Source organism: Hylobates moloch, unplaced genomic scaffold (genome assembly GCF_009828535.3).
Source record: "Hylobates moloch isolate HMO894 unplaced genomic scaffold, HMol_V3 SCAFFOLD_18, whole genome shotgun sequence".
NCBI classification, from domain to species: domain Eukaryota; kingdom Metazoa; phylum Chordata; class Mammalia; order Primates; family Hylobatidae; genus Hylobates; species Hylobates moloch.
In genome coordinates, this window is record NW_026652293.1 from 69,377,384 (window position 1) to 69,392,182 (window position 14,799).

Sequence of the window (14,799 nt, forward strand, 5' to 3'; positions counted from 1 at the left end):
AGAGCGCGGTCAAACGATCTCATTTAACGCCTACTACAACCCTAAAAAATTTTAATTACTACCATCCTATCATTCTTGTTTATAGAGTGTGGAGACTGAGAGGTTAACTGTCTTGCCCAGCGCCAGTCAACAGCAAAACGGAACTAAAATTTCAGGCTCGACACCACACAGCGTGTCGAGATCAGCACGAACTTGGCGCTGTGACTTTTCCTTAGAGGGGCCACTTCGGCTTACACTTCCGGATCTTCGGCACAGAGACGCGAAAAGCCCCCGCGGGAAACTGAGGAGCGGGACTACATCTCCCAGAGAGCCCCGGGGCTAAACCGCAGGTGATTGGTTGACACTGACAGCCAATGTGGCTGCGAGGAGCTCGTACAGCCCAATCACAGGCCGGAAGGGGCGGGACCTCCCACGCCGAGCTCAGATTGAGCGCAGACCTAACGGCGCTCTGAACGGCCCTAAGCGTTTGCTAGGCTTAGAGCCGGATGCCACGTAGTTCTCCTCTCTGGGTTTCTCAGGGGTCCTTTTCCGTACCCTCCCGCGACTCCGCCTCTGGCCGCGCGTGTCTGGCTGCTAGACCGACACCAAGGACTGGCCGGGTACCCGGGAAGAAAGCACGTGCTCCAGCAGTTGCCGCGCCGCGCGTCTGCCAGTCAGTCCCGCGCCCAGCCCCGAGAGAGGCCCTAGGGCGCTGCGGGCTTTCGGGGTCCGCAGTCCCCCCGCGACGCTAGCCAACGGGAGGCATCAAAAGACCCGGGCCTTCTGTGGCAGGCACGCCTGGCGCTGGCTGGCGTGGCCCTTGGCCGTCGTCACCTGTGGAGAGCACGTCTTCCCCGCCGCGCCCTCTGCGCGAGGAGACTCGACAGCATGTCACCCGCGCTCCAAGACCTGTCGCAACCCGGTAACGCTGCGACCCCGTCTGCGTGGTTCGGTTGTGTTTCTTAACTCGTGCTGTGGCCTCCTAATCCGTGGGGCGATTCCCTTCTGCGGCGGGAGACGCCCGGCGGTGTTTCCCCGCGTGTGGGCGGCACCTTTAGAACTTAGCGCAGGAGCCCGGAGGGCCACGTGTTTTGCTCCCCTCTTTCTCCGACCTTCACTTCTTCCCCCCCAGGCAAACCGTCAAAACCTGCAAAAAGCTTCCTCCCCTTGCCCCCGAAACACATTCTTAACGTCACAGTAACTAAACTTTCCAGTTCGACGCAGCATAAACCAGCTGGGCCCTCTGGAAGTTTTTTTTTGCACGTTGTGACGCTTATTCGTAAACATGTATTGCGCACCTACTGCGAAAGTAAGTTCAGGCGAGACAGGCGAGGAAACTCAGAGAACTATTTAAAACTACTACATGGAACTTTTTATTTTCTGCTTCTACGCACGCTGCTGCAAAACTGCAGTATGCATAGACTCACTATGTTAACATAGATGAGCAGGCCCCACCTCCAGATACCGAAATGGGACGTAGTAATTTCAAGTGATTCTGATGTTGGTGGCCCTGGGATCAACAGTGAGAAAAAGCTAGTTTAGCACAAGAACTAAACGTAATGTTAGCTTTATAACGAGCTCTAGATCTCTAAGATCATGCCTGATTATAATCTGTGGACAAATACACCCGTAAAAACGTGTGAGGAGATGTAGAAATGAGAATTAGTGATAAGTACAAAACAGTAAATATCCTATGACATAGTGGGGATGTTTAGCTTCAGGAAGAGCGGGGATACTAAATTCGTAACGCACAAGGAAATTTATCAGAGGTTAACTGGTGACTATTGATTCTTGGGTTCTGATAACGGGACTGATATAATTGTTCTTGAGACTAGTGGAACTGTGGCTGAGAAACACATCACTGCTGTTATTAAATAAGATATAAACCTCCCTATGAGAGGTTTATATCTTATTTAATATATTAAATAAGATGTAATGAGGTTACAGGTTACATCTTATTTATATTTAATATTTAATTAATATATTAATAAGATGTAAACCTCCCTATGAGAGATTTATATCTTATTTAATAAATGGTCATAGGGAGATCATATATTTATTTGGAAAACATCTTTTACTCATGATTTCTGGCCTCCTTCCCATTTAATTTAAACAAGTAAAGTTATTTCCCTTTCATCTGAATTTAGGTGTCATTATCAGGAGCAAAATGCCACTGAAGACTTAAAATACTGTGAATAGTGAGTGATTTTTTTTTTTTTTAAACAGAAAATGAAAGGAAAATTGTTGAATGTTTGAATCTAGCCTAATCCCCTCACCCCAAGGCTGGCTTCTAGAGTTGAGCACTGAGTGGAGGTTAACCAAGTCTAGGGCCGCTGAAGTTCTGAATCAGGCCATTGCGCCTAGAAAAGACCTTGGATGTAGTCCAGCTTCTGTCTATGTGAGCAACTTTTATTGGGATTAGAATCAGGTTTTAACTTCCTAATAACCCTTAGTAATTTACTGGTGTACAATGTTAATGAAATTTTAATGGAGAGCTGGGAATTCCTGATTCTCAAGGTTGGGCCTTAAAACTAAATGTGACTTCAGACCACGGTTGTGTGCCCTGGGGAAGGAGGATGGTGGGCTAGCAAATACATCTTGGGAGAAAATTTTAACTACAGCTTCTAAAGGTTTCTTGGTTTCATTCTTGCTTAGTACTATGAGTGTTATTTGGAACTCAATTGATGAGTAATTAATGAAGGAATGAATAAATAATCCAGTGAATTGGTATCAGCCTAATTTTTCTCTGGCTTATTAAAATCAAAGGGGGAAATAATATATATTAAAAATGGAATACTGCACAAGCAAAGAGATGCCCCCAAAGAGGCTGGGCGCGGTGGCTCGCATCTGTAATCCCAGCACTTTGGGAGGCTGAGGTGGGTGGGTCACCTGAGGTTAGGAGTTCGAGACCAGCCTGGTCAACATGGTGAAACCCCATCTGTACTAAAAATACAAAAATTGGCCGGGTTTATAGCGAGCACCTATAACCCCAGCTACTCAGGGGGCTGAGGCAGGAGAATCGCTTGAACCCTGGAGGTGGAGGTTTCAGTGAGCCGAGATCGTGCCACTGCACTCCAGCCTGGGTGACAGAGTGAGACTTAGTCTCCAAAAAAAAAAAAAAAAAAACCAAAAAAACCAAAAAACAAAGCGTAGCAAGTCTGTGCAAAGTAGAAATTAGAGATCCAAAAATGAAAGAGAGAAGTATCTTGCAAGTGACTTGTAGGGCAGTAGTAAGATTGTTTTTAATAAAGCAAAGAAAGGACAGTGCTGAGAAAGCATTGGGATCATTTGATTATAATGCAGAAAATAAAAATGTACTTTTGCTGTATGTGTTCCCCATGTAGCACAGTGGAAAGAGGGGTCTTAAGTAAGTCAGACCTACTTGGGGTCATTTGACCTTCAGAAGAGATGTGTTCTTGACACTGCAATTTATAACTTACATGCACATGTTAGGAATTTATTTGTTTAGGCCTTCATCTTGTGGTTCTTTAGGCTAGTTCTTAAAGGTGGTACTAGCTGATTTACCCCCCTCCAAATCTGACTAGGGCTTTAACCACTTATTCCCATGTTTATTCTTTGGAACACTTGCTGTGAATCAGAATATTGTTAGCTAGAAAATAAGATGTTAATGGCAGGGAAACCCTCCCCACAAAATATATTGGCTAAATGCACTCAAAACTGGAGAAAATACTGTGTGATCTCTTAGGCTCACTAGCCAAGAATGTTCCTTGGGACTCTCCTCTGCACTGCAGTTATTTACATATACTTATATACATTAAACATAAAAATATTTCTGAAATAGTGTTATAACTAGTCTGCTAAATGAAGGAACTGCAAAACTATATTCTTATGTTTACTGTGGAAGATAATCAGAAAGAATCTGCTTTATTTAGAACTTGACTAGTCAGTAGTTAAATATACACAATGTTCTAGACCTAATGAACTGAATACAGATAAATACAATTTTTTTGTTGTTGTTCTTCATGGAAGGGTGACATTTCAGTAGATCCCCACTCTGCCAGGGGAAGGAATTGTCAAGGTGACTTATTCTTTTGAGCAAGTTCTCATAGTAATTAGAAACCGGTGAATTAGAATGGTAATGAAAGCCAGTGAAAAATGACCTCCTGCTGGAAAAGCTGGAGGAATACAGAAGGCTAAAAATAGTGAACACTTAATACCAACAGATTCTCTGAAGGAAGACTTCTTAGTTTCTCTAAATGGGAAATCTTACATTATCCTCTAAAGAAAAAATAAGCGAATAGATAATGAGGAAGCAATGGTTTTTTTTTTCTTTTTCTTGAGACAGTCTCACTCTGTTGCCCAAGCTGAGTGCAGTAGCATGATCACGGTTCACTGCAGCCTCGACTTCCCAGGCTCAAGCAGTTTTCTTGCCTCAGCCTTCCTAGTAGCTGGGACTACAAGTGCGTACCACTAGGCTTGGCTACTTTTTGTTTTTTTATAGAGATGAGGCCACTGTGTTGCCCAGGCTGTTTTCGAACTTGTGAACTCAGTGATCCACCTACTTCGGTCTCCCAAAGTGTTGGGATTACAAGTGTGAACCACCACACCCAGCCTGAGTAATGGATTTTAAAGGGCCTCAGTTGCATAGGAGTTTTTTATTCAGTCCGCAAAATTCCTGTGTTTTATTATATATTCCTTTTTATCTGTATTTTCCATCCACAATTCTCTTGTTTCCATAGACTGCCTTTTTCACATATATTTATACATTTTGTCATAAACTCTAGTCTATAGGTATTTTTAATTCACATTGTACATTACATTCTGGAATGTACAAGGAACTAACACAAATCAATAAGAAAAAAAAATTAGCTTTAGACATTGAAGAATCTTCCCCCAACCCATTGTCTATTATTTTTGTCTATGGTGACTTTCATTTAACAGAAATCCTTGGTTTTTATGTAATCAAATTCATTGTTTTTCAAAAAAATTAAGAGGTTGGTCTTTTTGTCTTAAGAAGTTCCTCTTCATTCGAAGTCATAAAGTTCTTCCACATAAATTATACAATAAGTTTGTCAGGTTTCTGAAAAACCAAAGCAGATGTTTTTAAAAAGCTTTTGATCTCTTGCCTATACGGCGGCTGAACAAACAAGATATCAGAATTTGCATGTGTGGGGCTGGGTTGTTTTATGGTAAATAGTGAACTGTCTTAAAGTCCAAAAACAAAGCTTATTATTTCTGGATTGAAAAGGGAATACAGTAAGGGCCCCATGGAAAAGTACTAAGACTTTTTATGAAAACGAGAGGAGGGGTGGAGGCACTCTGAGTGGTTAGATTTGCTAAACATGTGTGGACTTGCTCAGTGGAGGAGATAGGAAGAAGGACATGTAAATAATAGGATATTGATTGATATTGATGAATCATTTTGCTGATGCCAAAGGACATACTTCACTGTCTGTGGAAAAGATTGCCTTTTTTTCCCTAGAAAGTTTGAATACCTTTTAAATATGAAATTTCACGTGCATGACCTATTTCCCCCCTGCCGCACCCCATGCTCACATTAGGCTTATGATTCAGTCACCCACTTAAGTTCACGTGATGTCGTTTCAGGGAGAATTGCAGCTACATCCTTTTGAGAAGAAAGCGATTCAGCTGGGCATGTAGGTTAGAGTCTTTAGTTCTTTGTCTTCTCATTCCTCATGTGAAATTATCTACATTTAACAGCTTTTACTGAGTATTTTCTTTCACTCAACTGAAAGAAGACATTTCCAAACCTGCAAATATGCCATTCCTGCCCCAGCGTGACCAACTGAGAGCTTCAGGCTTTACATGATTTTTCACAGCCCACTGAGCTTTGTAATATATAGAACACAATCTTTAGAGCTTCAGTCCTAGCTGTGCAATAATACCAACATAATAAGAGTAGCTAATATTTATCAGATGTTTACTATACATCAAACACCAATGTCTTATTTCATGACTTGTGTGACTTAAGAGGTCCAGTTCTTAACACGTGGTCTCATTTTAGTACCACAGTTCCGATGATGAAGGCAGGGCTGATGTTTCCTCATCTTGCTGAAGCATGGAGAGGACTTGTCTAAAATCCCATAGCTACTAAGGGGAGCTGGGGCTAAAACCCAGATTTCTTGGGTTTTCACACCCTGCTACTATTAGCTTATGCCTTTCTAATTCTGTGTGCTTATCGGCTGATAGGATAGTCACGTCTTGGAGTGCCTAAATTAACGCTACATGTGAATTTACCGTGTTGACTATAGCTTGAAATGACGCCCACTGCCTGATGCCTACCAGTCTTTCTATTGTACATGCTTCATTAAGCCCTACCTTTTCTCCACATTTCCCAAGAAGTGATTTTGTTTGGTTCTTGAAGTACTTTTGTTCAGATCATTGGAACTTAACTTTGTTCCTTTATCAGGAAGTGTTTTATCTCACCTGTGAGTTCAATAAACACAGCCAGTGAGGTGGCTTTGGAAAGGAATAGTACACCCTGAAAGAAACATAATGCCCAGAAACTAGATATTGGATATTGCAAATTTTTCTTTTAGGTTACTAGAGCCACCTTCCTGAAGCCCACTTGGAGAAAGTCACTCAAAATAGTTCTGTGGCCACCATTTAGCCCCAGTTCCTATATTGTATACTTGAGACTCTGGACAGTAAGACAAGGCAGAGTTGTAAGTTTGCACCCAATACCAGCTTACAAATATGCTTACATTACTGGTTTGGGTTTTAAATTATCTTTGCCTCTTCTTTCTCATCTTCCCTCACTTTTTTGTCATTTCAATTAAATATTTGCCAAGTACTGACCTTGGTGTTGCTAGGCATGAGTTCCAAGGAGCTCAAATAGCTTAGAACCAGCCCTATTTGACTTGAGCTTTTCTCGCCTCTTAGCACAGAAGGAAGGGTTGGCGTCATTATGGTTTGTTTTGAGTAACATGTATTCACTCTGATATGCTATAGGGAGTTGTTGAAGGTGTTTGAGCAGGGGAAGCAACTGGTTTAAAATTGTTCTATAGGAAGATTAATCTGGTAGTGGTGCACAGGATGGATTGGAACACAGGGCGACTGGGTATGGTGGTGATCTCTTACCTTTGTAGGACACTTGATAGTTTACAAGGCACTTCCATAGATGTATGATCTCATTTGCATGGATGCAAACTAGAGCTCAGAGAGGATTGGTGATAGCTGGCCTGTGTAGTAAGGGCTTGAAGAAAGGGGTTGTCACAGGGCGAGGAAGGTGGGACCGTTGTGCATGGCATTTTAGAGGCCAAATCTATAAGGCTTGGGATCTAAGTGGATGTTGGTTATCAGGGAGAATAAGGAGTCAGATAATACTGAGATTTTATGGTTAGTCTTCTGGGAAGGGTGTTGCCATTTACAGAAATCAGGAGATGAGACAGAGAATGTATGCAAGTTTGGTTTTGAATATTAGATTGAGGGGCAGGTGGGTAGTTGAGGTAGCAATATCCAGTGGACAGTTTAAAAGCTGGGTCTGAGATTGGGGCCAGGTGTTTTTGATATTTAGAAGGTCATTGGTGACTTTAGAAAGTAATTTCAGGAGAGTGGTGGAGGAGGAAGCCACATCAGAAAGATAAGAAATTGGTGGTTGCTGAGGTGGAACTGCAGGAGTGGGAGGGGCTAGATGAGGGAGCAATGGGAGGTGTTGGTCATCATGTGCTTTTCCTTAGGTGCAGAAAGAAGGAAAATAGAGTGAGCCAGACTGCCAGAGGATTTTGAGGTGGAGAGGGTGTGAATTTGTGGAGCCTCCAGCAGAAGACTTCTTTGTACGGGATTAGGTGAAATCACTTGTGGAGTGGGGAGGAAAAGGATTTGGTGCTAAAAAAAAAAAAAAGCAGAAATTGGGACAGCAGATGTTGGAAATATTGAGGGAGATCAAGAAAAGGTGAACCAAAGAAGAGGCTGAACGTTACAAATTTTCAGTGACTCCGGTCAGCATAGTTTTGTGGCTTTCCAGTAGGTCATAGAAACCAGAAAGCAGGATTAGAAGGAGTAAACATTGGGCCCTTTTCTGGACTGGGAATTAGAAGTCAAGGAGCATGGGGAGAGTTGAGAAGTTCAAGGGTGTTAGCCGGTTACTATTTCATAGTTGGGTAGAGGTGAGTAAAACTCTGTTTGCAGGCCATTATTAGTTCTGGCAACAGGCGAGGGAGAAGGTCAAAGCTAATATTTTAAAGAGTAGTTTGGAATTATTGATGGTTTTCAATGATCTCTGCTAAATCATTTTATTTAGGGAATATCTGCACAGAATTAACAAGGAAAGAGAGCAAAGTCTTGTATCACTGGCCCATTATTGCCTGTTTTCCTCATCTGTAAAACAGGAGTAGTATAGCCTACCTTCACCTTGGTTTCGTGCTTCACCAGGGATTTTGTGCTGTGTGCAATCTTGTATTAGTCATTGTCATGACTTAATGACCTTTTTGGGCAGCATTTTCCTATATTGAGTTAGGAGTGCATCTTTTATAAACTCCATTTACTCCTTATTGGAGATTATTATAAATTTCTCTAAAGCTCCTCCCTCACACATCTTTTTCACCTTTCGTTCTTTCAAGTCAAACTTTCACTTTCTTTAAAGCAGGTCTGAAGAAAACCCTGCGGGATGAGATCGATGCCATTCTGCGGAAGAGGATTATGGTGTTGGATGGAGGGATGGGGACCATGATCCAGCGGCAGAAGCTAAACGAAGAACACTTCCGAGGTCAGGAATTTAAAGATCATGCCAGGCCACTGAAAGGCAACAATGACATTTTAAGTATAACTCGGCCCGATGTCATTTACCAAATCCATAAGGTAAAGTATTCCCAGGTTCCTGTATGTGTTCATTCTGTTATTCTGCAAGCTGTTTCATGTATCAGGGCAGACTGCTATGCCGAGTGCTCTGGAGAATAAAGAAGAAAGAGGCAATTTATTCAGAAAGCAGGTTTTGGACATCAAATAAAAGTTATGTATTGTGTTGAGCACTCAGGATAAGGGAATGAGGTAGGTAGGTTTTCTGCCCTTGAGGCATGTAAACTCTAGTGAAAACCTATGAGATTCTGGACAAATAAGGATTAGAAAACTATCTTATTTAAGTTACTGCAACAGTCCTGATGAAGAAATGCTTAAAGGTGGTATCTTAGCTTTGGCTGCTATATTACCTGTTACCATAGACTGGGTTATACAAGCACACATTTATTTCTCACAGTTCTGGAAGCTGGAAGTCCACAGCCAAAGTGCCAGCAGATCCTGTGTCTGGTGAGGGCCCTCTTGTTTATAGATAGCTGTCTTTGTATCTACATGACAGAGAGCAGAGAGAGAACAAAAAACTCTCATATTTCTTCTTATAAGGACACTGCTGTGGTCTCAATGTTTGTGTCCCCATGAGATTCATATGTAAAATCCTAATGCCCAGTGTGATGGTATTAGGAGGTGCTCTTATAAAAGAGGCTCAAGGGCGCTTATTCACCCCTTCCCCCATGTGAAGACACAGTGAGAAGATGCTGTCTGTGAACTAGAAAGCTGGCGCTCACCCATTAAAAAATTCTAAGATACAACTATTATTCATGTATTTCATATTTTAGTCTAGTTTTCTATACTTGGATTTTAAAAAATTAAATTGGGATTACATTGCTTCGTACTGTCTTATAATTTGCATTTTTTACTTATATACCATAAGTATTAAATATTCTGAAACATGGTTTTAATAACTTCATAATCTATTCTATGTATATATCATCATTTATTTAACTAATCTCCTTATTCCTAGGCATTAAGTTTATTTTCAATTTTTCTTGTTCTTTAAAAAAAAAAATAGTTCTTATAAAACAAATCTCGTAGATAATACATTCCCATTTGACCATACTCTAAATTGCTATTTTTTCCCCCAGAGATAACCACTGATATTAGTTGGTGTGTGTCGTCCCAGATTCTTTTGTTATGCATTTTCATATATGTGTATGTGTGTATACGTGAGTGAATATATATGTAGAAAACTCATAGTACTCTGTGTATGTTTTTTTAATGGTGTCATGCTTTACATATCATTCTGTTTTTTTTTTTTTTTTTTACTTAACGATACTTTGCAGAATCTTTCCATGTCAGTATTTGTAGATATACACGGTTTTTTTTAGCTGTCACATGGCATGTAATAAAGTGGATATATTTCAGTTTATTTAGCTCTTTCCCTATTGGTAGATATTTAGGATGTTTGTTATTGTTACTATAAATGTGCATATCTTGGTTTTTATCTCCCAGTGCTTCTGCAAGCATTGTCCATTGACTTAAGAGGGGTTGGGTTTATTCAGTACTGGAAAATCAAGGGGGTCAAGGGATTCCAGGTTGCTAGTCAGATTGAGGTTGAGACGATCCAAGGAGTGGAGCCAGGAAGACGAGTTTTGAAGAGAGCACAGAGGAGCATCAAGATCTTCAGGGTTTCAGTAAGGATGTGATGCTTGTTCAGAGATACTAGGAGATGTAGACTGAAAAGTTGTGGTCAGATGTTGAGATTTCTGAGATGGTATACTTCTTCGTGGGCATCAGGTTCTGCCAAAGCAGGAAGAAGATAAGGGAACAGAACTACAATTTGTTGAGTGCCCATTATGTGCCAGACATTTGGTGCATTATCTTTTTGTTGTTTTTTTGAGACAAGGTCTCACTCTGTCACCAAGGCTGGAGTGCAGTGGTGCCACTGTGGCTCACTCTAGCCCACTGTGGCTCACTCTAGCCCACTATGGCTCACTTGAACCTCTGGGCCCAAGCAGCCCTCCTGCCGTAGCCTTCTGAGTAGCTGGGACTACGGGCATGTGCCACCATGCCTGGCTAATTTTTTGTATTGTTTTGGTTAGAGACAGGGTCTTTCTATGTTGCACAGACTGGTCTTGAACTCCTGGCCTCAAACAATCCTCTCACCTTGGCTTCCCAAAGTGCTGTGATTACAGGCGTGAGCCACCATGCCTGGCTGATGTGTTACCTTATATTATCATATAGCTACCCTGTGAAGTAGGGTTATAATATTTTTGAATGAGGAGACTCAGAGAGTTTAAGGGACTTGATTAAATTCTTATAACCTTAGCATGTTAACATTGTCTGAATTCAAGTTCCGTGTTTATTTATTCATACCACGTGCCTTTCTGTGAAATCCTTACATCTCTTTGCAGCTCTACCTTCTAATACAGTGCCTTACTCTTAGTAAATGGTCAAAAGGTAGCTGGTGATAATGGTGGTAATAAAAGGGCATGTTTATTCTGGGGGCACAAGAAACTCTAAAGCTCATAATTGACATTATAATCTCTTGTTGCAGGAATACTTGCTGGCTGGGGCAGATATCATTGAAACAAATACTTTTAGCAGCACTAGTATTGCCCAAGCTGACTATGGCCTTGAACACTTGGTAAGAATTCCATTGTTCCATGTGTCTAAGATGCTTACGAGCGTTTGCTGCATTGGTAGTTGCTAGTGAGTAAAGCACTAGAGGCTGCAGAGTCAAGCTAATGCCTAGTTATCTGTTATTTATGATGAGAAAATGGTGTGAATCCTTCCTGCTTGTGAACACAGTGGCCCATTCATTTTCCAACTGGCTTCTTTTATGGGCAAGTAATAATCAAGTATAAATGATACTTATTATGCAGTAGCTGTCGATAAAGGCATAATCATTGGCCATATGCACACAGTATTGTGAGGCCTTTTTAAGTGTTAGATGGCAGCCTTAGTTTCTTTTTTAAAAATTGTGATTAAATACACATAAAATTTATCATAATTATTTTTAAGTGTACACTTGAGTGGCATTAAGTACATTCACAGTATTGTGCTATCATCACCACTGTCCATTTCCAGAACTTTCTCATTTACCGAAACTGAAACTCTGTACCCATTAAACAATACCTTCCCATTCTACCTCCAACTCCAGCCCCAGCATACTCTTATTCTACTTTGTCTCTATGAATTTGACTATTCTAGGTACCTTAGGTATGTTGAATTATACAGTATTTGGCCTTTTGTGACTAGTTTATTTCACTTAATGTAATGTCCTCAAGGTTCATCCATGTTGTAGTATGTGTCAGAATTTCCTTCCTTTTTAAGGTTGAATAATATACCATTGTGTGTATATACCACGTTTTGCTTATTCATCTGTTGATCATTTGGGTTCTTCTACCTTTCGGCTATTGCGAATATGCAGTGTTGCTATATACGTGTGTATACAAACATCTATTCAAGTCCCTACATTCAATTTTTTTGTATATATACACAGAAGTCGAATTGTTAGATAATATGGTAATTCTATGTTTAATTTTTTGAGGAACTGCCATACTGCTTTTCAGAGTGGCTGTACCTTTTTTGTTGAGGCAGGGTCTCGCTCTGTCACCCAGGCTGGAATGCAGTGGAGTGATCTCGGCTCACTGCAACCTCCGCCTCCTGGGTTCAGGTGTTTCTCCTGCTTTAGCCCTCCAAGTAGCTGGGACTACAGGCTTGTTCTACCATGCCCTGCTAATTTTTGTATTTTTTGTAGAGACAGGGTTTTGCCTTGTTGCCCAAGCTGGTCTCGAATTCCTGAGCTTAGGTAATCTGCCCACCTCGGCCTCCCAAAGTGCTGGGATTGCAGGCGTGAGCCACTGCGCCCGGCCGGCTGCACCATTTTACATTCCCACTAACAGTGAACAAGAGTGTCAGTATTTCCGCATCCTCGCCACCATTTATTTTCTATTTTTTTTAAATAGTAGTCATCTTAATGATACTATTGGCAGATTTGATTTCCTTTTAATCAACATGATGCTTCCATATTTAAATTTTATAAAACCTTAATGATAGAAATATATGGTAGATGCCAATGTCCTCATTTTTGTTTGAGATATTTCCAGACACGTTATTCTGTTTTTATGTAAGCAGCGTTTTCCAGTTACTTTTGTGTTATTTTAGAGCAGAAGTTGGCCAACATTTTTTAATAAAGGGCCAGATAGTACATATTTCGGCTTTGTTAGCTACAGACAGTCTTTCGCAACTACTCAACTCCATCATGTAGTGTGGAAGCAGCTATAGACGTTATATAAATAAATGGACTTACTTTATCCCAGTAAAACTATTTACAAAAACAGGCAGTGGACCCAACTTGCCCTATGAGCCACAGTTTGCCAACACCTATTTAGGATATTCTGGTTGTTAAATTCCTGGATGTGGTTATTCAAGACACATAGGATCTTAGGAATTCAAAGGAACTTGAAAATCACAAGTCTAGGTTCTCCTGACTTGGTCTGTGGAAGAGCTTCTGGAGGGCCGTGAACCTCCTTATATCATAGGCAACACTGTGTGTGGATGTGCATATTTGCTTTTCATTTCCTGGTGAGAGGGTTCATAGTCCTTTATCAAATTCTCAGGTGGTTAATAATACGCAAAAAGTTCAGAATTACCGATTCCAACTGTTGTACATGAATCAGGGCCTGGAAAAGTTGCTGTGGGAACTGCCTGGTCAGGCAGTGACAGACTAGTGCTTTGAACCTGCGTGTTTTGCCTCTTAAGCCTATGCTTTTTCCATTGCTTTATTTTTTTCTTAATTCTCAGAATATTTAACTACATAGGTTATTCTCTGACATGCTAGATGTCTAGGGATTGCCCTTTTTACCGGCTAGCTCATGGTTTGGGAGGAGAACCTAAAAGCAGTTCCCGAGGATTCTTATCTTTCCTTGCTGCCTTTCAAGTCTGGAGCTGATTTGCCTGCTTGGCTAAGATTTCACTCAGACCTCAAATTAATTCACTCTACATTTCGTTACTGAAGAAAACTGGGTATTAGATGGTCATGAATCCATTATTTATTGTGTGGAGGAAAAGAAGGACAAGCTAACGTTTGTGGTTGATACATTAGGCCTACCAGATGAACAAGTGCTCTGCAGGAGTGGCCAGAAAAGCTGCCGAGGAGATAACTCTCCAGACAGGTAGGGAATGTTCTTCTCTTTTTTTGCACACGTGGTTCCTTTGATATTGTCAGCTATAGTGTGCTGTCCTTATTGCAGTTTTTCCTTATGTGGCCTTTGGCTTATGAGCAACACTGCAGACACTGTATTTTACATGTTTTAGATTACTTCTCTGCAGTTTCATAATCAAGCACTCAACATCTTTGAATTGATGCCAACCCTGTGGTCCTTGGGCTCAGAATTTGCTCTTTCACCCTGGGTTAGCCTGACTTTGTAGCTAGGCCCCTGACTTCCTTGTGTATTTAGAGCTGAAATAATTTATGTCTCTTTGGAAGCACATCATCAGGTCATTAAAAGTAACAGCTGGCTGTTTTGATGATCTTGGCTGTTATTAGGATATTTGATCTTATTTTTTTAAAGCCACCCTCATTCCCGTGATTGGCTGATGATATAGATAGAGATATTGTCTTTCAAGCATTTTCCCTTTATACTATTGATGTTCTTGAAGGCTCTGTGAAGCACACAAAAAAGTGTGGCATTAGATTCAGTCTTGCTGGGATTTGAAAAGTGGCTCCTGAAATAACTAGCCTCCTGGCTGGATGCCATCAGAACACTTGGGCACCAGCTGGTAGGAGGCTTTGAGGGAGGGAAAGGAATATAAGAAATATATGGAGCCCCTTAAGATTTGGAAACGTGAAGTTATTGCCAACAGGAAAGCAGAATTGCTATGAAGTTATACACAGCATACTAATGAAGACCAAAGCAGTTTACAGGAACTCTGTTTCTAAGAGATAATGTTTAAATTCATGGAAATGCATAGACGATTACTCCAACAGAGTCACAGGTCAGAGGACACTGAACCAGCTAAAGCAGGGAGAGATAAGGACATTTTTCTCTTACCCACGTTATTGGTTAGCTTTGGGGATGCAAAAGAATATTTGGGCCTGTA

General features: G+C 41.1%; 1 protein-coding gene across 7 annotated transcripts in view; it reads left to right on the top strand.

The window, feature by feature from the left end:
* The first annotated feature begins 750 nt into the window (after positions 1–750).
* The window catches only part of MTR (5-methyltetrahydrofolate-homocysteine methyltransferase), a 110,517-nt gene continuing 96,468 nt past the window's right edge, over positions 751–14,799 (top strand). For 6 of the 7 annotated variants that reach the window (XR_009210707.1, XR_009210706.1, XR_009210708.1 and 3 more), the window contains exons 1-4: positions 751–901; positions 8,546–8,760; positions 11,249–11,338; positions 13,802–13,871. Coding sequence is in view for 4 of the 7 variants with exons in the window: in XM_032136453.2 (XP_031992344.1) it covers positions 868–901; positions 8,546–8,760; positions 11,249–11,338; positions 13,802–13,871 (409 nt within the window). In the remaining 3 variants the exon portion in view is untranslated. The remainder of the gene's footprint in view (positions 902–8,545; positions 8,761–11,248; positions 11,339–13,801; positions 13,872–14,799) is intronic. The other variant, XM_032136454.2, reaches the window with a different exon arrangement.